Raw genomic sequence first — 26,663 nt, 5'->3', positions numbered from 1 at the left:
TTTCTTTTGAAATAGGACCTTTGGGACTTCCTGTAACCTACAAATAGGGATCCTGAAGCCTAAATAGAAGGGGGAAGGACTCCTTCCAAATCCTAGGTAAAGGTAAAGGTTCCCCCGCACATGCGTGCTAGTTGTTTCCGACTCTAGGGGCCGGTGCTCATCTCCGTTTCAAAGCCGAAGAGCCAGCGCTTGTCCGAGGACGTCTCCGTGGTCATGTGGCCGGCATGACTAGATGCCAAAGGCGCACGGAACGCTGTTACCTTCCCACCGAGGTGGTCCCTATTTTTCTACTTGCATTTTTACGTGCTTTCAAACTGCCAGGTTGGCAGAAGCTGGGACGAGTAACAGGCGCTCACTCTGCTACGCAGCACTCGGGATTCGACCCGCCAAACTGCCGACCTTCTGATCGACAAGCTCAGCGTCCTAACCCACTGAGTCACCGCGTCCAAATCCTGCATGCTCCTAATTGACTGCTATGCTAGTGGCTAAATCTGCTCTAACTGAGATTCAAGTGTGAACTCTGCTTTAACAGAGACACCTGCCTGATCCCACCCACCCCCAAGTTTGGGGCGGTTCAACCTGGGGTTAGAAGTCGCAGCTGGTCCAAGGTAACAAGCAACCATCATCTTAGCATGTTTCCACCGGACATCCCCGGCCAGGGTGATGATGAAGGGGTGGTGGTGGTCTGCACTCACCTGCTCTGGACTTCCCACACCAGGATCTCGTTGTAGGAGGCGGTGAAGAGGCGTTTCCCGGAGGGGGCAAATCTGCAGAGGCCAACTGTGTCATTGTGTCCCCCGTAATCCTCCCATGTCCTCGTGGCACGGTCAATCAGCCTCAGCGTGCATTCTGCGTGGCAGAGAAAGGGACTGGCTAAGAGAAGACACATCTACAGTTGGGTGGTCTGCTGAAATGCCGTAGAACTACAGGGAAAGTAAAACATCAAGGGGACTTTGGCAGCATCATTTCCAGAAGCCATGCCGGCAGATTCCTCCTACCATTCTGGCAGACTTCCTCTTGCTCCCGGCTCTCTCCCTGTCCATCTTTTTGTTATAATATTGATGCAATCTCGTTTTCTTTTTCGCTGTTGGTTCTATAGTTTTAAGAGCCACTGAGGTACCCTGTGACTCATGAAAGCAAGCCAAGCTACAGGCCAAGGACAATGTCTTCTAAAGGATTGCACTGGTTTCTTTTAATTTGACGTGGGACATTAAGCTCCAAATAAAGAAGACAAGTGAAAGCTGCCCGGGGTCTAGATTCCTCTGGGTCTTCTTACTTGCCTCAAGACAACTGCCTCACTTCCCATCCTCCATCACAATTTCAAGTCTGACGCTCTGAAACGGATGCTTGAAATTCTCAGCGTCAAACAGAAGCTCCGCAATCTGATCTGTTTGCACCAATTGCTCTATTTCTTGAGCATCGGTAACAGGCCTGCTAGCCTGCTTTGGAGAGAAAATGACACATAACCATTCCACTGCTCCAGATACGTACCTCTGAAGCCAACAGCTATGGTGCAGGCAACAGGGGACAGGCTCAGCGAAGTGGCAAAGGAAGGCAAGGGAATCTTCTCGATGACCTTCATGCCGTGGGGAGAAAAAAACAACCCAGAATATTAGTTTTCTTGGAAAGATGAACTACAATTTCCTCAATGTCCTTATTTCCAAATAAGAACATGAACAGTCTATATGTTGTTGTTGTTAGCTGCGAAGTCGTGTCCAACCCATCGTGACCCCATGGACAATGTTCCTCCAGGCCTTCCTGTCCTCTACCATCTTCTGGAGTCCATTTAAGCTCACGCCTACTGCTTCAGTGATTCCATCCAGCCACCTCATTCTCTGTCGTCCCCTTCTTCTCTTGCCCTCCATCTTTCCCAGCGTTAGGCTCTTCTCCAGTGAGTCCTTCCTTCTCATTAGGTGGCCAAAGAATTTGAGTTTTAGCTTCAGGATCTGGCCTTCTAAAGAGCAGTCAGGGTGGATCTCCTCTAGGACTGACCGGTTTGATCGCCTTGCAGTCCAAGGGACTCGCAGGAGTCTTCTCCAGCACCATAGTTCAAAGGCCTCAATTCTTTGGCGCTCAGCCTTTTTTATGGTCCAGCTTTCACTGCCATACATTGCAACTGGGAAGACCATAGCCTTGACTATACACACTTTTGTTGACAGGGTGATGTCTCTGCTTTTTAGTGTGCTGTCTAGATTTGCCATGGCTTTCCTCCCCAGGAGCAAGCGTCTTTTAATTTCTTGGCTACAGTCCATATACTCCCCTCCAAAACAGCACGAGAACAAAGATTAGCCTCTTGCTGCATGTGTTAAGAGTAGAAACCCAAGTAAAGTTCTAGTACTGATCAGGCAAAGAAATGTGACTTGCTTGATCAATTTTCATCTCAGGTTCTGCCCCTAATCCTAAACACTAAACACTTGAAGAAGAATTCAAAGGAACTGGGCAGATTCAGAGAAGGGCGAGGTCACGGTTTTACAGACTAAATTCTCTCCCTACAGAGCGTAGGAATTAAGACACATTTAGCTTAAACAAGGCACCAAAGAAATATACAGGTACCACAACCACAACCAAGTCCAAAAATATCTGTTCTTAAGCAAGATATTTGTTAAGTGAGTTTTGCCACAGTTGTTCAGTGAACCACTGCAGTTGTTCAGTTAGTAACACCGTTACTGTCTCTACTTGTCAGAAGGTGGTAAATGGGCATTTGTGCTTCTCTCTATCACAGTCCAATTCTGTGTTGCAACGGCTAATCACAGGTTCTGCGAGTTGCTTCTACTGCTCAGCTGCTGTGTTTTCTAGGCAGGCATCGGAGGCTCTGGCATTGCAGTATGCCCGGCATTCATGCAGGTCGTGCAGCAACCTGCTGATGCCCCTTTTCTCCAAACCTGAAGTCTGGAGCGGTGTCATCTAGTAACACTTGCACCCCGCAGATTCAACCACCAACTCTATGATTCAAAGACAACGCGGCGTACCTGTTTCTGTTGCAAGCTGTAAAAGAGGATCTCTTTTTGCAACCCAAAGCCAACATAAGCAATAGTACTTTTATCCCAAGGGCAAAACGCTGCCAGGCTAGGAGGTAGAGGGCTGGGAATCTGAAAAGGAAAAAAAAAGATAAAAAGATCAGACGAGTGCATGCAATCGGGAAAGAGCCCTGGTGGTGCAGTGGAACTTAGCATGCCTTATTGCAGGCTGACTCTGCCCGCTGCCAGGAGTTTGATCCTGACCGGCTCAAGGTTGACTCAGCCTTCCATCTTTCTGAGGTTGGTAAATGGGAACCCAGATTATTCGGGGCAAGATGTTGACTCTGCAAACCGCTTAGAGAGGGCTGTAAAGCACTGTGAAGCGGTACGTAAGTCTAAGTGCTATTGTTATTGCTATCTAAGGTGTGGTGGTGCAGTGGTTAGAATGCCCTATTGCAGGCTGGGTCTGCCCACTGCCAGGAGTTCGATCCTGACCAGCTCAAGGTTGACTCAGCCTTCCATCCTTCCAAGGTCGGTAAAATGAGGACCCAGATTGTTGGGGGCAAATAGGCTGACATTGTAAGCCACCCAGAGTCCAGTAAAGCACTATGAAGCAGTATGCATGCAGTCCTCAACTTACGACCACAACTGAGTCCAAAATGTATGTTATTGTGAGACATTTGCTAAGTGAGTTTTGCCCCATTTTATGTCTTTTTTCACCACATTTGTTAAGTGAATCACTGCAGTTGTTAAATTAGTCACATGGTTGTTAAGTGGATCTGGTTTCCCCATTGACTCTGCTTGTCAGAAGGTTGCAAAAGAGATCATATGAGCCCAGGACACGGCAACCGTCGTAAATGTGACTCAGTTGCCAAGCATCCGAATACAAATCACGCGACCCTGGGGACGCTGCAACGGTCACTAGGTGTGAAAAACGGTCATAAGTCGTTTTTTCAGCGCCATTGTAACTTTGAATGGTCACTAAACAAACTGTTGTAAGTTGAGGACTGCATGTATAAGTCTAAGCGCTATTGTTAGCACTAACCAGCCCATATCCAATTCAGGAAGGGCATAAAGAATCATTACTGCCTTTGGAGAGCTTCTGCCGATCAGCAAAGACCCTTTTCAGAAAAGTTGCTTTCCTAAGCATTTTCTAAGTATGGGAATTAAACTTATCATTTTACTTAAACAAATGGAGACATACAGAGATAAAGACCAACAGCAGGGAACCCTTCTTAGCTGTGAATTATCTTTCGGAGTAATTCAAGGACCATAAATTGATCCAGATTTGAAACAAGAGCAAGGCCAACATTATTTGCCACATGATGGAAATACTAGAGGCAAGTAAACTATTCTTACCTCAGGACCTGTGGGAGCTGGAAAGCTTAACCAATCGATGATCTCACATTTGTCCTTCAGCCAGTCGGAAATCCAGACACTGACACGTCGATCGGAGCTGGAAGCCAGCCAGAGATCGCTTCCTTCGGTCCCAAGTTCCTTGTACTGGAGAAAAAGTATATGAAAATGAGAATTCCTCTTGCTTTTCTGCATTTGTTTCCCCAGCCTCTTAGCACAGTGCTTATATAGGACCTCAGAGTTTGGATGATACACGTTTACGAATAAAGCTCTGTCTTCCAATCAAGGATAGACACAAACCTTCAGGACTAGTCACTCAACTCCAGATACAAATTAAGCTAGAGAATCTGCTTAGGGGCATTATTGAGAAAAAGCAGAGGCTGGGTAGAGGAACAGGACAGGGTAAAACTGGAGGAAAGAGAAAAGAGAAACAATATGGAAAGTCGGGATAGAAATTGTAGTCCCCGTGTGTATTGTTAAGTGATGACTACTTGTATTTGTTTATATAAATCCATTTTTGATCTCTTCGTTTGCTATCAATCTCCATCTGGCTTTAACCCACTGTTGGTTCTGCATTTGTGCAGACCACAAAGCTCGGTTATTGGTCTCTAGAATGTTTTTATTTATTTTCCATCCTGTCTCTCTCTCTCCACCTGAATTCCATTTATCTGGTAATATACAGATGCGTAAAACCATTTGCGTGCCTTACCGGTTTTCTGGTGCAATGGATAACGTTAATGGCTGAGGGTCGGTGGTCAGTAAGGACCCTGATGGTCATCCCTGTACGTGGGCTGTTAATGGCAATCAATCCATCCTTGCTTCCTGATAGGATGATTTCTCCTAGAGACAGACACAAGAAGCCACCAGTCAGGGATAGCAAATATACACACATAAACTTGTAACTGTCAACATCCAAATAAAACTCCAGGATCACTTCAGTTCCGAAAAGCTCACTGTTTATAGAATGCATTGCATGGTGTTGTCAAGGAAAAACTTTATCAGACACCAGTTCATAGTATTAAACAATGACCTTCCCAGCCAACCCTCACGTAGTCCATGTAAACAAATTCTCTGTTACGGGAACCATCTGCTTCAACTTCACACCTGTTAGGACGTCCTTGAAAAGTTTCCAGGCTCTCACAATGTTCGGTGGAGCCACAGAAGTTTCGTTTCTCCAGCTAAGCCATTCGTAAGGAACACCTCCTCCCTGCTTTTTCTAATGACATGTTAAAACGAAGAGAGGCACGTGGCTGCCAAAGTTTCACCCTCGACCGTAACCTCTTCAGAAATACTTTCGGGAATCCTTTATTCAAGTTCGAAAAACACCAGAATTAAGGCAAAGCCAAGAAGAGAACATTTGATTTCATTTGTGGTATTCTGTTATTAATCCAGATAATCTCTGTGCTATACAGAAAGAGCCGAATAAAAAATAAGGATTAAAACTAGCTTTTACTTAGACTCATTGGAGAAAGCAATTACGTTTGGAAGAGTTAGCAGTAAAAGGAAACCAGGCCGTCAAAAGAACACGGGGGCTGGACACCATCAAAGCTAGCACCAGACAGAGCATCGAAAACTCAAGGAAGTAGTGCAAGATTGGAAGATGTGGAGAGACCCATAGGATTTCCAAAAGTCGGACACAACTGAAAGGATAACATCCATCAGTTAGTTAGACTACATCTCCCATCAGCCAGTAGGGCAAGGGCAAAGTTGAGATCTTAGCTTGGGAGTGTTGGAAGAGAGAAAAAGAACCAAGCCAAAGGAGAAGATAGCAAGAACGGTGACGCCGAGCTCAACATTGTGACTTGTCCCCTACCATCTGCAGAATATCCAAGTGCCATTACGGCCAGGGGATGCGGGTGCATTTTCAATTCCATCTCTGTCCGGGAAATGCTGAACAGGCGGATGGTGCCATCGCTATAGCCTGCCACAATATGATGGCTTTCGACCCCGTTGATGGAGGTGGGCACTGGGCTCCAGGCCAAGCACAAGCAACTCTTAAGAGGAAAAAGACCAGGGATTAGCGATGACCTAACCACAACCAGGTGAGAGAGGGGAAGGAATAGTGGTCCCACTTCTGTATCATGTGTGCTGTCAAGTGTAGGAAATCGGGAGTCAGAGAGGTCCAAATGACCACAGGTTTATTGTATGCTAAAGTTCTCGACCAGAATCTGAACTACTAACTACTAATTATTAATAGTCAAAGCAAACTGGCAGTAGATAAGAGTCAATGGAACTCAAGGTGGGCTGGACTTAGACCTCTTCTAGGTCTGACGGAACTCGAGACTGATGACTCATTTGACCCCTCCCTCAGGCTCAGACTGGTCATCTCCTACATGTAATATTGACAGCGGGTTAAGAAAGGATTTGAACACAATGGCTTCTGCAGGATCATCTAGAAATGTTTATGTATTTATTCTTTGATTTATATCCTGCCCTTATTTGCACGACTACGGGCAGTGCACGTAATGCTCCTGCCTCCTGTTTTCCCCATAACAACAACCCTGTGAGGTGAGACAACGGGACTGGGCCAAAATCACCCAGCCAGCTTTCAGCTCTATGGGAGGACTAGAAACTATAGCTCAACACTTTAGCTATTATGCCAAATTGGCTCTCAATAAATAAATCCTGAAACGTTTAAATCAACCCACAGAGGAATTGGGGAGTCCCACAGTAACAAACAAACCAGCTCGTGTAGAACTCAGTTTAGCCACTAGCCAAAACCTGGGAGACTACACTTCCAGGGTAAGCAGCCAATTACCAGCATGCTCAGCTTTCTCCCACTGTCTTCCTTGGCTTAGCTTTGTGACTAGCCCCAGAAATGTGGGGTACATTTTCCAGATCTCCTATATGTCTTTTGCATCCCGCACAGCTCCTAGCAACTTCTAGCAAAACATGACTATTAAGATTACTATATGTCTTGTGTCCCAAAGGTGCTGTTCAAAAGGCAACTGGACTTTGGTTTTTTTTCCCCTTGAAAACATTTCACTTCTCATCCAAGAGGTTTCTTCAGTTTTGAACCCAACAGCACCTTTGGGACAAACATGACCTGGATGGCTGATCTTAGGCACAAGCAACTAGAACCACTCGTGAATGCCCTCAAGTTCTTTATTGTTATCCCAAAGTTGCTTTTTCAGGAGGCAACTGGACTTTCTTGTTTTTCTTTGAAGACGTTGCACTTCTCATCCTTCCATTGCCCACCATCCAGAGCTGAAGAAGCTTCTTCGGTGAGAAGTGAAACGTCTTCAAAGAAAAACAAGGAAGTCCAGTTGCCTCCTGAAAAAGCATCTTGGGGACAACTATGACCTGGGTGGCTGAGAATCTCCATAGACATTCTTTACTGTTAGTCACCCATGTTGCAAGAATCTGCTAGTTTGACGACATTCCCTTGGAAACGGCCAGATAAGGCTTCAGGGATTCTGGGAAAGGTCAGGCCGGTGCCGCTTTCTGCAGTGTAAGGACTCTCAGCTCACCCTCTGCCCCTTAACGCCTCCTCCAGTCCACCACATCCTTCCAAAGTTACCTGATTGAGCACTTGAAACTGCACCACCAGCTCCAGGCTAGCCAGGGACCAAACCCTGACGCTGCCGTCCTCTGCACAGGTAGCAAAATGAGACTCTCCGGGACTGAAGACCACCTCGCTCACCTGGACCAACAGAGAACAGAGGACAACTGAAAGGGTCGTCTGAACAAGGAAGCAGCTGACGTGATTTTGATTTACCCATGACTGCCAAGGTGTGCTCCAGGCGAACCTTGTTCTTGTGGCCGCTGATCAGCCGGATGCTGGTGTTCTCTGTCCAGTTGATGTACCACAAAGTCCCTGCAGTGGTCCCAACAATGCCCATGTCCATGCCATCATCAAAAGCGGCACTCACAATGGTCCCATCAAGAGTGATTTCCTGCTCCAAGAGAACGGAGTTAGATCTACAGGAAAGAGCCCAAAAGAGAAGAGAAGAGAAGAGAAATTAAACATATTCCGTCTTAGCTGCACAGCTGTTATCATCAGGCTTGCCGAGAATAAATCCTTTTGCCTAGCTCACTCACTCACTCACTCACTCACTCACTCACTCTATCTATCTATCTATCTATCTATCTATCTATCTATCTATCTATCTATCTATCTATCTATCTATCTACACAAAGTAGTACCTTGATACTCATCGTTAATTGGTTCTAGGACGCACAATGAGTACCAAAAATGATGAGTACCAAACAAATTTTCCCCCTAAGGAATAATGTAATAAGTCACAAGGCAGCCGACATCAACACGTTTTAGCTTGTGTAATGAGGACCAAGCAAACAATGAGTAACAGGACAAAATTTTCATGTCAAAATGTATTGGGTACCAAATTCGATGAGTTTCAAAGCAGTTGAGTACCAAAGTACCACATTGTGTGTGTGTGTGTGTACACACACACACACGCATACATTTACACACAAACTCGCACATAATTATGAGGTATCCCTGCCTTTGGGAGGGGGTTGGACTAGAAGACCTCCAAGGCCCCTTCCAGCCCTGTGATTCTGTGATTAGCTGCCCAAAGAAGATCTGTTTTCTCGGGACATTATTGGGCTTTAATGCCCTACACTTCTTATCTTTGCAAGCCAGACATGACCTCCTCGTCCATTCACACATTTCCAGCTAGTTGGAACAACCAAACTGGCTGCCATCTGTCAGTGTGGGCCAGGTCTTGGAAGGAAGATTTGTGCGCCATTTACTCACAGACGATCCCCACCAGAAAGAACGTATTCCAAACCAGCTTCTTACCTTGGCTGATTCGATACTGCTTATAGTGTTTGCCCAATCATTCTCTGGGTTGCTGGCATTAGTTACCTGAACTCTGCTCGTGGTACGGAAATCCTAGCGTTTTGCTTTTTACTTAATATCTCTTGGGAAATCCTTATCTACTTTCTTTTGCAGTCTGTGCTCCTTAATCAGCAAGACACATCAGATGATCCTTCCTGCCACACTGAAGGGAGCGTAACAGTGCAATTAATTCAGAAAAGAATTCCAGTTTGGGCTGGAAACTTGACAGAACCTCAAGTCTCTGCAATGGCTTTTCAAAAGGACAGAGAATTTTTTTTTTTTACCAAATTGATCAGCTCAATTTCTATTTAAGGACATTTTTAGAGGTTTGATATAAATGTGTTGTTTGTTGTTAGCTGCGAAGTGGTGTCCGACCCATCGCGACCCCATGGACAACGTTCCTCCAGGCCTTCCTGTCCTCTACCATCTGCTGGAGTCCATTTAAGCTCACGCCTACTGCTTCAGTGACTCCATCCAGCCACCTCATTCTCTGTTGTCCCCTTCTTCTCTTGCCCTCGATCTTTCCCAGCATTAGGCTCTACTCCAATGAGTCCTTCCTTCTCATTAGGTGGCCAAAGTATTTGAGTTTCAACAATAAATTTAAACTGTGTAAATAACTAAGGAGAAACTTCCTGACCATGAGGACAATCAACCAATGGAACAGCTTACCCCAGAAATCGTGGGTGTTCCACCACTGGAAATTTTCAAGAAGAGACTGGACAATCACCTGTCTGAGACAGTGTAGGTTCTCCTGTTTGAGCAGGGGGCTGGACTAGAGGACCTCCAAGGTCCCTTCCAGCTCTATTCTATTCTATTCTATTCTATTCTATTCTATTCTATTCTATTCTATTCTATTCTATTCTATTCTATTCTATTCTATTCTATTCTACTCTACTCTACTCTACTCTACTCTACTCTACATCTGCTTCACTTGAGGGAAGTGGGAATGCCGTAAACCAGACATGTCAAACACAAGGCCCGGGGGCCGGATCTGGCCCGCGAAGCCATCCTGGAAACAGGGAGGGAACAGCCCCCACTGCCTTGGCCCTGGCCCAGAGACCCTCCTTCTGCCAGAGACCCTCAGATCTGTCCCACTCCTGCCCAGGCCCCCATAGGCACCCTTGATGCGAACGATGTAGAGCTGGCCATGCCCACCCAGTAGGCCATACGCACTCTAGCCACGCCCACCCAGGAGGCCACGCCCACCCAGGCCATTACCCACCCGGCCCCTTGAGGGCAACCGCAATGCTGATGCGGCCCTCAATGAAATTGAGTTTGACATCCCTGCCGTAAACAAACATTGTCTTTCACAGACACCATGAGAATAAGTGAGAAAAGGAAGCCCCAGCAGCTCTCCGCAAACTGGTATCTCACACCTGGCATCAGATCCTTTGACTCTCAGCTCTTGGACTGCGGCCACTGACCAAATCTGGATCTTCTTGGTGTTGCTGCCGCTGACCAGTCGGTTACGGTGACACTGCAGTACTCCTAGAGAAGGAAAGGGTTATTTCAGTTAAAACAGATTTCCTCCAAATACTGCTGGAGATTGCAGAGATCTGCCCTCCTTGTTAGAGATGAGAAACTAGGTAGAGAATTTTTTTTTTTATTTAAAAAGTTTTACAATACATTTTGACTTTAATCCCCCCCTCCCCCACCCCTCTCCCTCTCCCCCACTCCCTCCCCCCCCCCCGACTTCCCAGAGCTAAATACAGGGCATAAAATCAAAAAACAAACATAAACACCCCTATGTTATCAACAATAAACTATAAATTCTATCTCTCTCTAGCTCATATAAAATGAGTACAGACAATATTAATATTACAAATAAAGTAGAAAAGAAAAAGAGGAAAACAGAAAAAGATCTTTACTCAAAATAAATTTTCTTAATCCCAGTCCTTATTCATATTAATTTCAAAAAAAAAAAGAAAAGAAAAAAAAAACTTTCACCTGCTATTTGCATTCTCCCACCTTTCTCTAATTTCCAAACAAATTCTCAGTTACGCGCCAAAAGCGCCTATCTCTGTTAACCTTAATAATCTCCGGCCAAACTAAACTATGATCAAAAATAGTTCTTGCATGTATCACGCCAAATGTCTCACAGTTCCAAATCATCCTTAAGTTCAAATAAAAGTTCAGATAAAAAGAGTATATATAAAAAAAAAATTTAGGCAATCTCTAAGACAACTTGTTGTTAATTAGGAGCTTACATACCCACTCTTAGTTCAACACATACTTTAAGTCCATAACCCTAATATACTTTTCTAGCAAGCAAATAACATCAATCTTAAATTGTGTAAAATATTAAAAAAAAGAAAAAAAAACTTTCTTTCTCCTCTATAATAATTTTACTCCATTGACATTCTAATCTAAAAATTTAATCAGCAATCTTAACGCCCCAAAACTTTTGGAGCACCTCTGTCATGACCCCCAAAACTTCTTTAGACCGCTCTCCTCCTACATCTTCACTGTAAGCACACTTTGAAGATTCCATAACTTTCTGCTGGTCTTGCTCTCGCTCTCGTCTCGCTCTTCTTAGGGCGGCACGCGTCATCTTCTGGCCTCCTGCAGCAACCGATGAAACTGTAGCTTGATCCCCTCCAATACCATTGTCCTCTGTCTGTCTATCTGCAACATCTTGAAACTTTCCCACACCGTATCCTTTTGCAGCTTCCAAAAATGATAGGGGGGTTGCTTTTAACACATTACTATAAAAATCACGTGCCTGAGCCACAGTAACCAAACGATATCTTTTACCTTCGTACGTCGCCACCAACCCAACTGGAATCTCCCATCTGAACTTAATATCACGTTTCTTAAGTTCCTGTACTAGAAATGCAAAATCTTTCCTTCTCCTTAGGATCTTCGGAGGGACCTCTTTTAAAACCAAAACTTCTTGCTCAGCCACTACCAAATTAGTATCATAAGCAGCTTGAATGACTTCATCTCTAATTACTCTCTTTGTAAAATAGACCACCACATCTCTGGGTAACTTCCTCTGTCTTGCAATCCATGAATTTACACGAAAAACTTTGTCCATATTTCCCTCAATTTCACTAGGTAGAGAATTAAGGGTATGAGGATGGGGAAGCTCCTGGGTGACTGTTCTCAGCCGTCACTTCTGCAGTTCTTGGAGCAATCAACTACCTTTTAAACCTGATCAGGAGCTAATGGCGGTTCTAGGATGACTCCGTTGGGAAAGATAGGGTGTCATGGTTCCGATGAATAAGACAAATCAAAAAAATTGCAGGCATAATTATTTATCTAAAAGTCTTAGTAATGAAACGAAACATCGGCACTCATGGAGGGATGCCAGAATCTGAAATCTCCATCCTGCAAACCCATCGTAACACACACATAATCCCTGCCCTTAACTACATGTCATAAATCACATTATCCAATTAGTTTCACATATGAGGTCTCTCCTCCCATTCTGTACGCGGGCTTCTCATCTTCTCAAAATAGTCGTTAGAAAAATTCCCTCCCTCCAAGTTTCAAAGTGAAGCAGTTTAAACAAAGGCTGTCTCTTACATTGTCAGTGCAAAAACATGTCAGTGTTTGCACCATTGACATAGGGATGGTACCAGAACACTCTTTCACTGAAGCACCATCAATTCCAGTGTGTGTGAAATGAAATATCGTTAATTCAAGAGCCTTCTCGTGACTCTTTCCCCCCGCTATGTATTCAAGATGGACTGTGATTAATACGTGTGTATACAGGTTTGATATTATTTGTCTATAACTTGGCATGTTTGGATTTTGCTGCTCCTATTGTATTAATAGTGTTGTTCTCAGGAGGGTGACCTTGTTTGGTGGGTGGCTTCCATTCTTTCGAGAGCAGTGCATCAGAACTTCATTTCAACATGCGCCTTTGTGCACACAGCAAAATGACAATGAAAGTAATCTTGTCTTACTATATGAAGCCTAACACAGGGCGGAGACCCACCAATCTCGCCATCCACAGCCTCCCAAGTCATGAAGCAGCAATTCGTCTCTGTGTCCCAGGTGCAGATCTGTCCTGTGCTAGTCCCAGTGTACAGGAGGCAACCAGAGCTGTAGCACATGGATGTCAGCTCCACCGCACCAAGAGCATCAGGAGCAGGGACTCGCTGGACCTAAAGGAGGAAGGAAGATTATGCTTAATCGGCACCCCAAAAGTAGCCCAAAGCTGCCTTGGATCTCTTATGAGTCACAAGGCTGAAGTCTTCTCTTTGATTATGGTCAACAACAGGGGTAGGCAACCTCAGCTTTTTTTATGACTCATGGACTACAACTCCCAGAATTCCTGAGCCAGCCATGCTGAGGGAAAAGAGAGAGGTTTCCAAGCTGGCTCAGGAATTCTGGGAGTTGAAGTCCACGAGTCATAAAAGAGCCAAGGTTGCCTACCCCTGGTCTACAAGAAATCCTCAACTTACAACTGGTCACTTAGAGACCATTCAAAGTTGTAAAGGACCTACCTCGGGGCTAAGTACAGGTAATCCTAGACTTCTGACTATAACTAAGCCCAAAATGTCTATTGTTAAGCAAGGCGGTTGTCAATGAATTTTGCCCTGTTTTATGACCTTTTGGTCATGATTGTTAAGTGAATTCATGCGGTTAAGCAAATCCGGCTCCCCCCCTTGACTATGCTTGCCAGAACCCAGCTGGGAAGGTTGCAAATGGTGATCACGTGACCCTGGGACACTGCAACTGGCATAAATACATGCCAGTTGCCAAGCGTCCAAATTTTGATCATGTGACCCTGAGGATGCTGCAACGGTTGTATGACCAGTCATAAGCCGCTTTTTCCAATGCCATTGTAACTTCTAACGGTCACTAAACCAATGATTGTAAGTCGAGGACTACCTGTATAACCCAGATTTGAAGTGCCAACAGTCGCCTTCCCCCAGGCTCCATGTAGTCATGTGTCTGAACCTCAAGCCCTCAGGCATTTACTTCCAGTTTTGGGCAAAACCACGCCCACAGCGACCTGTTGGTTGGCTTAAGGACTAGAGAGTTTACTTAATGACCACAGCAGCCACTTTACAACTGCGACACAAAAGGTTTCACCTTTTACCTGTTTTACAACCGTCATGACTTAACAACCACGATGAGCAGGCTCCATTACTGTCATAAGTCGAGGATTCCTTTTAAATTTGGCAAAATGTCAAGTAAAATTCGTTTCTCTCGTGTATATGTATACATCCAAACTAGACTGTGTTGTTTCTCTGGGTCATATATGTGTGTGTGAGCATGTGGGTATATGCATAATTATTATTCTTTTTGTCAGATTTTATGCATTGTATATTGGAGGTGGGTACCCTTTGAGAGCTGTAGACAACAAAATCTCATTTTAATGTATGCTGATTAATGTACATTTAAAGTGACAGTGTTATTCTATTCTATTCTATTCTATTCCCGTATTCTATTCTATTCTATTCCTATTCTATTCTATTCCCATATTTTATTCTATTCTATTCCCATATTCTATTCTGTTCTATTCTATTGTTCTGTTCTATTCTATTGTTCTGTTCTGTTCTATTGTTCTGTTCTATTCTATTCTATTCCCATATTCTATTCTAGTCTGTTCTATTTCTGTTCTGTTCTATTATATTCCCATATTCTATTTCATTCCATTCCATTCTATTCTACTCCATCCCATCCCATCCCACCCCACCTCACCCCACCCCATATACCTCAGGGAAAAATATACCTACTTTGAGGCTGATGTCAGAGCCCTGTTGCTTCATCAGCCAGAAGGTCACAGCTCCCTTCCCCACACAGGCAAGTTGTCCCACAGAAAGTGGATTAAAGGCCAGGTCATGGACTGGCTCAGCGAGACGGGTGGAGGTCATCAGATCGTAAGTCTGAGTGTTCCACAGAGCGACGACCCGGTCTACATAATCTCCTGCAGGCACAGAAGTAAAAGGCCAATCTGGATTTATTCGTTAAATCTCGATGCCTGATAACTCTGGACTTCTTTTAGCATCTAGGTACACTCTGTTTTTCTCAGATTCAAACTAAAACGTGAATGCTAAAATCTGCTCATGAAAAAATAAATACGAGGAAGATATTTTAATCCAACCCAGTGTTTCTCAACTTTGGGAACTTTAAGATGTGTGAATGTCTGTGGAGATCCTCAATCACCCAGATCATGGTTGTCCCAAAGGCGCTTGTCAGGACCACCATGCTGGTGTCCTGCAATTCGGCTGGAGGGGAGGGGAGAAAGAAAGACTGTTGGCATTCTCCACATACTTTTGCTTTCGCAGTAATCACAGGGGGGGGATTGTCTTTGGAGAAGAAGCAGACTCCTTCCTAGCTGGTTCCCACCTGCTTCTAGGGCCATCATGCCCTGAGGGTGACCTGTTATCTGCCTTGCACCTCAGTGTTCTCAAAACAACCACGCAGCATCACATTGGCTGCCAGTGGACTGGCCATAGGGTTTGGCTTTGGGGAACTGAAAGAATGGCTTTGGGCTTTGCGCGGGACTTAGATTCCGCCTGACTTTTCTGAAGCAGAACATCCAGATTCAGCCATAGTTTCATTCCATACAGCATTAACCTTGTGAACTCTCAAACTTCCTCCTTCCGTTATATATTCATTTATTTATTTAATTTATTTAATTAAATTTTTATACCGCCCTATTCCCGAAGGACTCAGGGCGGTTTACAGGGCAACATAAAATATGATATAAAAATAGTATAAATTAAAATAGATTAAATTACATAAGCCCAACAATTAAAACAATATTAAAAACTAAAACCCCTTCAGTCCAGGCCTGATAGATCAAAAAACCAAGTTTTCAGATCCCGGCGAAATGTACGCAGATTGGGGGCGGTCCGAAGTTCCACCGGTAATTCATTCCAAAGGGCAGGCGCGCCCACAGAGAATGCCCTCCCCCTGGGGATCACCCGACGGCACTCCTTAACCGTCGGCACCCTGAGAAGGCCCTCTCTGTGGGAGCGCACAGGACGATGGGAAGTTGATGCCGGCAGCAGGTGTTCCCTTAGGTAATCCGGACCCAAGCCATTCAGAGCTTTATAGGTCATTACCAGCACCTTGAATCTCACCCGGAGGGCAACCGGAAGCCAATGCAGCTCGCGGAGTAGAGGTGTTACGTGGGAGTATCGGGAGACCCCCATCACAACTCGCGCAGCTGCATTCTGCACCAGTTGAAGCCTCCGCGTGGTCCTCAAGGGCAGCCCCATGTAGAGAGCGTTGCAGTAGTCTAGCCGGGAGGTCACAAGCGCATGGGTGACTGTGCGTAGGGCATCTCGGTCCAGATAGGGCCGCAACTGGCACACCAGACGAAGCTGGGCAAAAGCCCCCCTGGTCACAGCTCCTATATGGTCTTCGAAATTTAAGATGGACAGGGTTTAATATTTATTTGTTATGTATAGGTAGGGGTGTGGGTCTATACATATGTGCATATAGTATGGTTAGGTGTGTGTCATGTATGTGTTCCACTTTGAGAGCAACTAAATTTCATTTTTGATACGTGCCGTTGTGCCCACAGTAAAAAAAATGACAATAAAAGTCTTATCTTACTTTTACTCAGTAAAAGTTATTCTGATTAACCTTAACGGAGTCAAGAGTTGTGCTTTCCTGAGGGGACCAGCTGGGGCAAGTCCTTACAGTGCTTTTCAAAAGACAACTGGATTTTCTAGGGTTTGTTTTTTTTCCCTTGAAAACATTTCGCTTCTCATCCAAGAAGCTTCGTCAGTTTGAAGAGGAAGAGAACTGAAGATGAACTGAAGAAGCTTCTTGGGTGAGAAGGGAAACATTTTCAAGGGGAAAAAAACCCAAGGAAGTTCAATTGCCTTTTGAAAAGCACCTTCAGATTTAAGATGTGCGGACTTCAGCTCCTAGAATTCCCCAGCCTGCTACGAGGCCCACACATCTTAAAGGTAAACGCTGCATATTTAAAGGCTTCACTCCCACTTTTTGAAAAAATGCACAGCTAAATTAATTATCTAGCCCTCAATTTGAACTATGGTGCTGGAGAAGACTCCTCCGAGTCCCTTGGACTGCAAGGCGATCAAACCGGTCAGTCCTAGAGGAGATCAACCCTGACTGCTCTTTAGAAGGCCAGATCCTGAAGCTAAAACTCAAATACTTTGGCCACCTAATGAGAAGGAAGGACTCACTGGAGAAGAGCCTAATCCTGGGAAAAGTTGAGGGCAATAGAAGAAGGGGACGACAGAGAATGAGGTGGCTGGATGGGGTCACTGAAGCAGTAGGCGTGAGCTTAAAGGGACTCCAGAAGATGGTAGAGGACAGGAAGGCCTGGAGGAACATTGTCCATGGGGTCAAGATGGGTCGGACACGACTTTGCAACTAACAACAACAACAACAAGCCCTCAATTAGGATGCCGTAGCAAATGGCACTGCTTGGTGAAAATTAAGGCAGCCAAAATGCACACACCCATCATAATTGGTCAAAAGCTTCCACTCGTCTGGGTGGAATACCTGATGCCTTCTCATCTCCCTTGGCTATACCAACCTAGAGTGACAAGAAAGCGGTCGTCTTGAGAATACGCCATGGCTTGCACTTGGTTTTCATGATGAAGGAGAACTTTTTCACAAGTCCTATTTTGTACATTCCAGATGCAAATTTGGCAGCGCAGGTCTCCTTCACCCTGGCCAGATGCAGAGGCAAGAACCTAGAAGAATAGCCCATGTCATCAGGGAGATCTCAGTAAAGAATAAGGAGGTTAACTGTTTAACGAACAGGAAAATACAATTAGGCTAAAAAATAAATAAAGCAGCTGCAACTCAAAGCCACAGAGAGAGAGAGAGAGACAAAGAGTTTTTAATGCTGCTCAAAACCACAATCAGACAAAGGACTGTGATGGCCATGTGTCTCGTGATTAAGAAACTCACAGGCAATTTCCAGCAGGGCTAAAAGTATGTTAAGATACAGCTCTTGTTTTAACAAGATGGTGTGTGTGTGTGTATATAATATAATATAATATAATATAATATAATATAATATAATATAATATAATATAATATAATATAATATAATATAATATAATATAATATAATATAATATAATTAATATAATATAATAATATAATAATATAATATAATATAATATAATTAATTAATATAATATAATATAATATAATATAATATAATATAATAATATAATATAATAATATAATAATATAATAATATAATAATATAATATAATATAATATAATATAATATAATATAATATAATATAATATAATATATAATATATAATATAATATAATATAATATAATATAATATAATATAATAATATTAATATAATATTAATATAATTAATAATAATATAATATAATAATATAATATAATATATTATAATATAATATATTATAATATAATATAATATAATATAATATAATATAATATAATATAATAATATAATATAATATAATATAATATAGGCTTGCTGAGTGGGCTATTGCAAAAAAAACCTGCCAACTTACATGAAAAGCACTTTAGATATTTATAAAATATGTATGCTTATTTGCATGTGAGAGAGTTCTGATCACACACACACAAACACACAAACGTGTCAAATGATCACATTTTGGAAACTTGGCAACCAGCTCACATTTATGGACCATGGTTTTTTTAGTGGGTTTTTGCCCGTTTCCAGTATTTACTTCTAGTTCCCGGGAGAAAAAAAAAATCCCCACTGGGTAAATGGACTTGTTTAACGACAGCAGGATTCGCTTAACGACCCAATGGTTGCTTAATGTCAGCCACAAAGCAGTTCATAACATTAGGCACGATCACCCCAATGACCCGACTTGATGACACCACCATAACTCAGGAGCATAATTCTGGGATCAATTATGGTTTTTCTTAAGTCCAGGACTTTTATTCAAAAATTAACACAACCTGAACGTCAATAAACGGCCATTTCTTTGTGATTCCGGTCAGCTTCTCTGTAGGGAAATGGCGGGATGGTCATACCTGGGCATTGTGACTGAGAGCTAAAGTTGAAATCTCTTCCGGGTGACCCAGCCAGTGCTGCTGGGATCCAGAGTGCAAGTCTTCCACAATCAGCACACAACCACAGCTGTAGGCGAAGAAACCTAGCAGAGGGGGGGGGGGAAATTACCCATTATCATCTAAAACCCTAACCCTACCCTTCCCCCAAACATGTACACATCCCCCAGATTGCAACACACAGCTAGGCTTAAAAATATATTGCAGGGTCAATACTGCAGGCCAAAGAGAATATTCAAACTAAATTTGAAGGGGCCATCACAGTAGATTTGGACCGTGGTTTGTTTTGTTTTTAAAAAAGGGAGATTCAGAAAGCCTTTCAAAAGTTCCATTGAGGGTCTGGAAAAGAAAGATGGTGGATTTGGGGTTTTTATTTCATGGCTGTACCTGTGTCGGGGTTCCACACCATGTTCCCTCGGGCGTTCCCGTTGTAGCCAATCACAGCTTTCAACTTCAGACCCTCGTTAGCAGTTGGAGAAGAGAATACCTTAAAAACCAAACAGGAGCCCAGTAAAAATTGATATACTTAGCCCAAAATTTCTGTTGCTAAGGGGCGCATTTGTTAAGTGACTTTTGCTCCATTTTACGACCTCCCTTGCTACAGTTGTTAAGTGAATTGCTGCAGATGTTAAGTTAGTAATATGGTTAAGTGAAGCTGGCTTCCCCATTGACTTTGTTTGTCAGAAGGTCGCAAAAGGGTGACCCCGGGGACACTACAACCGTCATAAAGGTGAGTCAGTTGCCAAGCGTCTGAATTTTGATCACGTGACCATTAGGGATGCTGCAACGGTCATTAAGTGTGAAAAACAGTCAAGTCACTTTTTCATTGCTGTTGTTACTCTGAACAATCACTAAGTGAACTCTTGTAAGTCAAGGACTACTTGTACTTTACACATCAGTAGACAAACACACACTGCATATTAAATTAATGTAGAGCTATTTTCCCGAGAAATGTTTTCAGAATAGCTAAATCATTAAGAAACGTTTCTGTCTACACTCAGATAGACTGGGTTAACCACACTAAAACAACCACACTAAAACAACCACACTAAAACAACCACACTAAAACATGTTTTGCTTGGCGTTGCCTTACAAGCCTTTTAAGATTTGTAAACCAGGACTGATAGCTCAGCATACCAACCCCACAAATCAGTTTTGTACAATAAGTCAGCACTGAACAACTGGCAACCATTTCTCCCCAGACTCTCAAGCTAGGTCTCACCTTGGAAGGTGCTGAAGATTTGAAACGGGGTATGAAGTGCCGGTAACAGTCTGGGGGGATGATATTTTGGGGTACGGACTGTTTCGTTTCCTTTCCTCTGTCTAACACATGAGAAAAAGCAAGCAGATTGTGTTAAATTTTAGTATTCTAGCTCTAAAAAGATCCAAAGAGATCATTAGTCTCTTGGGATAGAACATGCTGTAACTTTGAATTTTATTTTATTATTCATACTGTGCTAACTTCTGGCACTGATACTTATGAACTGCCTAGATTTTAATACCTGCAATTTATAAACTCATATGTTCAAGCGTTTAAAAGCAGTTAATTATATATTAAAAATTCAAACCCAATTCCATATTTGTAGATTCCCTGTTCATTCAGGTCGTGTTTTATCTTTCTATAATTTTTCACCTCTTTCCGTTTGTCTTTTTTTCAAACTGCCTAATAAAAATAAGTGGGCATTGTTCTCACAAGAAACTTCTCATACATTATTTCCATTTAGTTATTTGTGAAGGCATGTGCATATCTTCCAAATTATTATTATTGTTGTTGTTGCTGTTCTTGTTAGCAGTCAGCCAGATGTTCAGACTGGATTTGGCACTTTTATCCACTTATCGAGTCTATTCCAAGGACCTGGGATAGATAGCTCTGGCTGCTTGATGATGTTAAGGGTCAAAGGATGTAAGCTGTTCTGAGTAAGGCTGCCTTTTGCAATTGACCGACGGTGATTTTTTCAATGCTTTTTTTAATATATAGATTTTATTAGTTTTTATAGTGTTAGGGATAAGGTGGGGTCAGGATTAGGATTGGGCTTCGGGTTAGGGTTGGGGTTTTTCCAAATAACATTTTCAATATTTAGCAAACAGCATAGTGTCTACGTACCTGTGTTTAACAGTAATAGATATGGTTAATTACCATAAACAATATGTTAATTAGTCACTCAATAGCCTTCTTCTTGTTGTTGTTAGCTGCGAAGTCGTGTCCGACCCATCGTGACCCTATGGATAACCTTCCTCCAGGCCTTCCTGTCTTCTACCATCTTCTGGAGTCCATTTAGGCTCACACCTACTGCTTCAGTGACTCCATCCAGCCACCTTATTCTCTGTCATCCCCTTCTTCTATTGCCCTCAACCTTTCCCAGCATGAGGCTCTTCTCCAGTGAGTCCTTCCTTCTCATTAGGTGGCCAAAGTATTTGAGTTTTAGCTTCAGGATCTGGCCTTCTAAAGAGCAGTCAGGGTTGATCTCCTCTAGGACTGACCGGTTTGATCGCCTTGCCGTCCAAGGGACTCGCAGGAGTCTTCTCCAGCACCATAGTTCAAAGGCCTCAATTCTTTGGCGCTCAGCCATTTTTATGGTCCAACTTTCACTGCCATACATTGCAACTGGGAAGACCATAGCCTTGACAATACGCACTTTTGTTGACAGGGTGATGTCTCTTCTTCTTACTTATATTCAAAATTGCATATCACGTTCCTTTCTCTCTGACTCGTTTTTCTAGCCATTGCGTGATTTTTGTCAATGCTGATGGTGTTCAAGTTTATTATTAAATTTTATTATTATTATCAAATTTATTTGCTGCTTGTCTCACGGTTCAAGGCAACTCTTGAGATTATTCACAATGTGGAATCTTTTAAAAGCACCAGGATACAGCCAACTTACCACCTCCTGCAGGGCTGTGAGGGCTTGAAGAAACTGGAGCGATGTCAGGGTTCACAGGCAGAGGCCCTTCATGTTGTACAACATCATTCAGTGCAAGAACTGAGTGGCCAGTAGTCCCGTTAACAGCTTCTCCATTCTTCCCTTTCAAACGTGCTTCTTCTTCTTCTTTTTCTTCTTCAGAAATAGACCAAGTGTCTGGGAGAGAGAAAGGAGAGGAAAATGACAGGGGGAAGCAAGTGGCTCCATGTGCTTTTAGAACAATCGGAAGACGTGGAGAGAGCTAGCTCATAGCATCCGCCAAGAGTCAGACAGGACGGAATGGATCACTTTTTCATTTTTCAACCTCAGGAATTTTAGGATGGATGGATTTTTGCCCCATTTTACAACCTTCCTTGCCACAGCTGTTAGATGAATCACTGCAGTTGTTAAGTTAGGAAGAGGATGGTTAAGTGACTCTGGCTTCCCCATTGACTGTGCTTGTTGGAAGGTCACAAAAGGGGATCGCATGACCCCGGGACACTGTGACCCTCTTAAATATGAGTCGGTTGCCAAGCGTCCGAATTTTGATCAGAATTCCCCAGCCACCGTGAGGAGTTGAAGCCCACCTATTTTAAAATTCCTGAGATTGAGAGACATTGTTTTAGAAGATAAGAGGAACAAAAGAATGGAACCCATTCAGGAGCTGCCTAATTTATCTATCTTCCCACAGCAGAGACAATGGTTGCTGTCTTGGAAAAGAAATTCTGGACAAGGAAGAATAGTCCCTCTCTCCAGATGTGGTGGTAGATATCTAGCATTACGCAGGCATATCCCATAAACAGAAAATGTATTGCCAAATTCTCATAAGACACCTTCTGAGAATTACACCCAGGTCAGAATCCCTGTTCATGCAGAAGGGAGTAAGCTTGGAGACCATGATAGAAAACTGTCCAAAAGAAAGGAGCAATATTCATTTATTTACCATAGTTTATTTATTCGAATGTATTAAATACCCCCTCATTCCAATGGACCAATTATCTCCTCTCTCCTTCCCGGCTCTCTTATGGGATGACAGATATCATCTTCAATGGAAAGGCAAGACCCATTGTGTTTTGATCAAATGTCTCTGGAAAGGCAGGTGATAAGACAGCCATGAGGGGCATTAAGTCTGTAGAATTGCATAGGGAAGGCCTGATCAGTTCCTATGGTGCTGAAATTTTCTTTGCTCACCCTGCTCAACCAGCCGGTGGAGAGCACTGAGATCCAGACATGGAGGAGACACCACAGTAGGCAAAGGAACCAGCTGGCGGGGGGCATCACTGGACCCAGGTGGTGAAATTTGTACCTTCTCCAAATTAGCTTCTGTGGAGAAACAAGAGGCGACATCAGAGGATAGTTTAAGGTTAAGATTTCCAGGTTCAGACGTTCACTCCGATTCTGTGTAACCAGATGAACTGGGGCCAATCATCCATTCTTATAGCCAAAACATGTGTGCCTGGCTGAGGAACTCTGGGAGTTGAAGTCCACAAGGCATCAAAGGGCCAAGTTTGAAGACCTCTGGTCTAGGACAATTCGCCCCAGCCAATTCGCTACAGAACAATTCAATGCTGCATTGTTTCATTCAGTTACTTTTATTTTTGGTAAACACGTTTTCGTGGAAATTATTGTAACTCTTGTACTTCTGGACTGACTTTCTTTATTTTATTATTACAGCTAGTCCAAGGGTAGGCAACCTTGGCTCTTTTATGACTCGTGGACTTCAACTCCCAGAATTCCTCAGCAAGCGTGCCTGGCTGAGGAATTCTGGGAGTTGAAGTCCACGAGTCATAAAAGAGCCAAGGTTGCCTGCCCCCGAGCTAGTCCTTGACTTAACAACAGTTCATTTAATGACCATTCTATGTTACAATGGCACTGAAAAAACTGACTTTTTTCACACTTAGGGCCATAGCAGCATCACCATGGTCACCTGATCAAAATTCAGACACTTGGCAACTGGTTCACGTTTATGACGGTCGCGGTGTCCCGGGGTCACATGATCCCCTTTTACAACCTTCTGGCAAGCAAATGAATGGGGAAGCCGGATTCACTTAACAACCGTGTTACTAACTTAACAACTGTAATGATTCATTTAACAACAATGGCAAGAAGTTGTAAAATGGGACAAAACTCCCAAATGTTTCAGTTAGCAGCCTAAATTTGGGGCTCAATTGTGGTCAAAGGTTGAGGACTACCTGCACTAGCCACGGTTCCGTCAAAATTAATTTAACTCTGTTGTATTTGTTGTATGATCCCGCAGAGTTGTCCCGTTCTGAAGTCACAAATTTCATCCTCACGTTTTGTAGACTTGCTGTGGAAGAGGCAACACCAACTGCATGACTCAGAAAGCAAAATGCCAACTTACCAACTTGAGGAACCACTACGGGCCCAGGGGAATTGATCCTGCAATGGGAACACAGAGTCCGAAATAAGACAGTGGGATTCAAATGTAGAGGTAGGTTCAGAAAGAAAACACCTGTAAGATTTAAATGAGGAAATTCTGCATTCTTACTCCTCCTTGAAGGGCTGCTCGGCAAAGACCCCTAGGAAGTCCCACAGGAAGATGGCGTCTCCAACGCTGAGGACCTGCTTTTGGTCAGGAGTGAACCTCACCTGCTGTATTGGTTCAGAGTGTCCGATGAACACCTGGGAGAAAGAAAAGCAGAAGACCCAACTTTCTCCTTCACAGCTTCGTTCCCACGGCTTGGGGTTATATGCTTCCTAGACAGGATTTACTACTACAGGAAGGATCGTGGGTAGTCCTCAGACATTTTGGGAAGATTTCAGCTCGTAACCTTATCATGTTTGTTGTCTGTGACTTTAAAGAGAAACTTGGACCATCGCTTCAGAACACGATATTCACTGTAGCTAAATGATCCGGCTCTTCTTCTGGACTGACATATATATGAAGAGCCGGATCATTTAGCTACTATGAATATCGTGTGTGGGTGTGGGTGTGCATGTGTGTGTGTGTATATTTTTTCATGAAGTATGCTTCTTTTCTTGGTTTTGGGGTTAAGCAATTTTCATTTTACTTTTGGTATAACTCATTCTACCTGATAAGTGAAGTAGTTTTTAACTTAAGATGCGAAGAACCCAGAGGCATTAATGAATAATGAGAAGAGCAGCAAATATTGATCCTAAAACATTAGACATTTAGAGAATCATGTAGTGGGTAACTTATCCCATCCCTAGTGTGTTCTCTCTCTCTCTCTCTCTCTCTCTCCCTCCCTCCCTCCCTCCGTCCCTCTCCCTCTCCCCCTCTCCATTGCACACACACACACACTTTTTTTAATTGGTCTCATTCCAGTCCATTTCTGTTAACATACTTTAACTGAACGTTGTATTATTTTAATATGGCTATCAAGTGACCATCATTAATAATGAGGATGGTAGAGAAATCTAAGATTGCCCCAACTTACTTACCTGGCAGCTGACATCAAATCTCATTTCATAATCCCACACTTTGATACTCCTGTCACCGGCTGTGAGAACATACCGGCCATCGGGACTCAGCGTTAAAGAAGAACAAGACTGTCTGTGAACTTGGGAGACCTGCAATCAATAGAGAGAATCACTAACCTTGGATCCCACTCTGGAACTGAAGGCAGCAAAACCCTTAGCATATTCCTGCACGGTTCCACCTCGTCTCTTCTGGGGTCGGTCTTCAAAACCACCCACGCGAGCATCAATGCAGGTGGTCCCTGACTTATGACAACTGAGCCCAAAATTTCTGTTGCTAAGCAAGACAGTTAAGTGAATTTTGCCCCATCTTACAACCTTCCTTGCCACAGTTGCTAGATGAATCACTGCAGTTGTTAAGTTAGGAAGAGGATGGTTAAGTGACTCTGGCTTCCCCACTGACTGTGCTTGTCGGAAGGTCGCAAAAGGGGATCGCATTACCCTGGGACACTGCGACCGTCATAAATATGAGTCGGTTGGCAAGCGTCCGAATTTTGATCAGGTGACCATGGGGATGCTGCAATGGTTGTAAGTGTGGAAAACGGTCGTAAATCCCTTTTTCCAGCGCTGTTGTAATTTCAAACGGCCCCTAAATGAACTATCAAGGACTACCTGTAGTTAATAGTAATTTAGCAATTTTAGACTCATAGAACATTTGAGTTTTTCCTCACAAGACATGGGTAAACGGAAAAATATGGAAATCCCAGGAAAGTCCCACCTCTGAAAGGGAAACAAAAATTGTGGGTCTCCTACCACTCTGATTAAGCGTCCAGTCTTGGCATCCAGCACCAGGACCTTCTGGGAGGACGTGGACACCAAGAGATGGCCGAGAGGAAAAGGGGCGAAGCAAAGTCTCACTGCGGCATCCAGGGCCGTGCTGTCCAGATCCAATATGCTCACGTCGATTCTTAGCAGCTGGCATGCATAGATAAGGAGTAAGCTTAAGTAAGCTCTGTTTACTTAAACTGGATTTATATTAGACCAGGAAGTGGGCAAAGAAGCTAGGGGTGACAACCATTGCAAGCCAGATGAAGAAAATGACACAGATTTATATTCCTTTTTTCACCCTAGGAGCTCAAAGTACACAGCATGGCCTGTTCTGGGGGTGTCAGATGCACCGTTTGTCAGTGATCTCTGACATGTACTCACAACACAGGTAGTTTTATATTTATGCTTAAAAATACTTTTATATTTGTGCTTACATA

The 26,663-nt window shown here is 43.4% G+C and overlaps 1 protein-coding gene across 1 annotated transcript in view; it reads right to left on the bottom strand.

Annotated features, from left to right (window-relative positions):
- Positions 1 to 26,663, bottom strand: part of WDR90 (WD repeat domain 90) — a gene marked incomplete at its 5' end in the record, with an annotated part of 63,038 nt that overhangs the window by 1,829 nt on the left and 34,546 nt on the right. The window contains 21 exon segments of the mRNA XM_081337973.1: positions 696 to 849; positions 1,492 to 1,576; positions 2,970 to 3,089; positions 4,317 to 4,460; positions 5,023 to 5,153; positions 6,127 to 6,307; positions 7,834 to 7,956; positions 8,063 to 8,234; positions 10,494 to 10,605; positions 13,061 to 13,229; positions 14,811 to 15,001; positions 17,597 to 17,756; positions 19,064 to 19,185; positions 19,487 to 19,586; positions 20,322 to 20,422; positions 21,982 to 22,176; positions 23,191 to 23,322; positions 24,362 to 24,399; positions 24,509 to 24,642; positions 25,423 to 25,551; positions 26,212 to 26,373. Coding sequence (XP_081194099.1) covers positions 696 to 849; positions 1,492 to 1,576; positions 2,970 to 3,089; positions 4,317 to 4,460; positions 5,023 to 5,153; positions 6,127 to 6,307; positions 7,834 to 7,956; positions 8,063 to 8,234; positions 10,494 to 10,605; positions 13,061 to 13,229; positions 14,811 to 15,001; positions 17,597 to 17,756; positions 19,064 to 19,185; positions 19,487 to 19,586; positions 20,322 to 20,422; positions 21,982 to 22,176; positions 23,191 to 23,322; positions 24,362 to 24,399; positions 24,509 to 24,642; positions 25,423 to 25,551; positions 26,212 to 26,373 — 2,855 coding nt within the window.

This window comes from Vipera berus (genome assembly GCF_964194415.1).
Source record: "Vipera berus genome assembly, chromosome: 13".
In the NCBI taxonomy this organism is placed as follows: domain Eukaryota; kingdom Metazoa; phylum Chordata; class Lepidosauria; order Squamata; family Viperidae; genus Vipera; species Vipera berus.
Note: the sequence above shows the minus strand (reverse complement) of the source record. Positions and strands in the feature narration are given on the sequence as shown.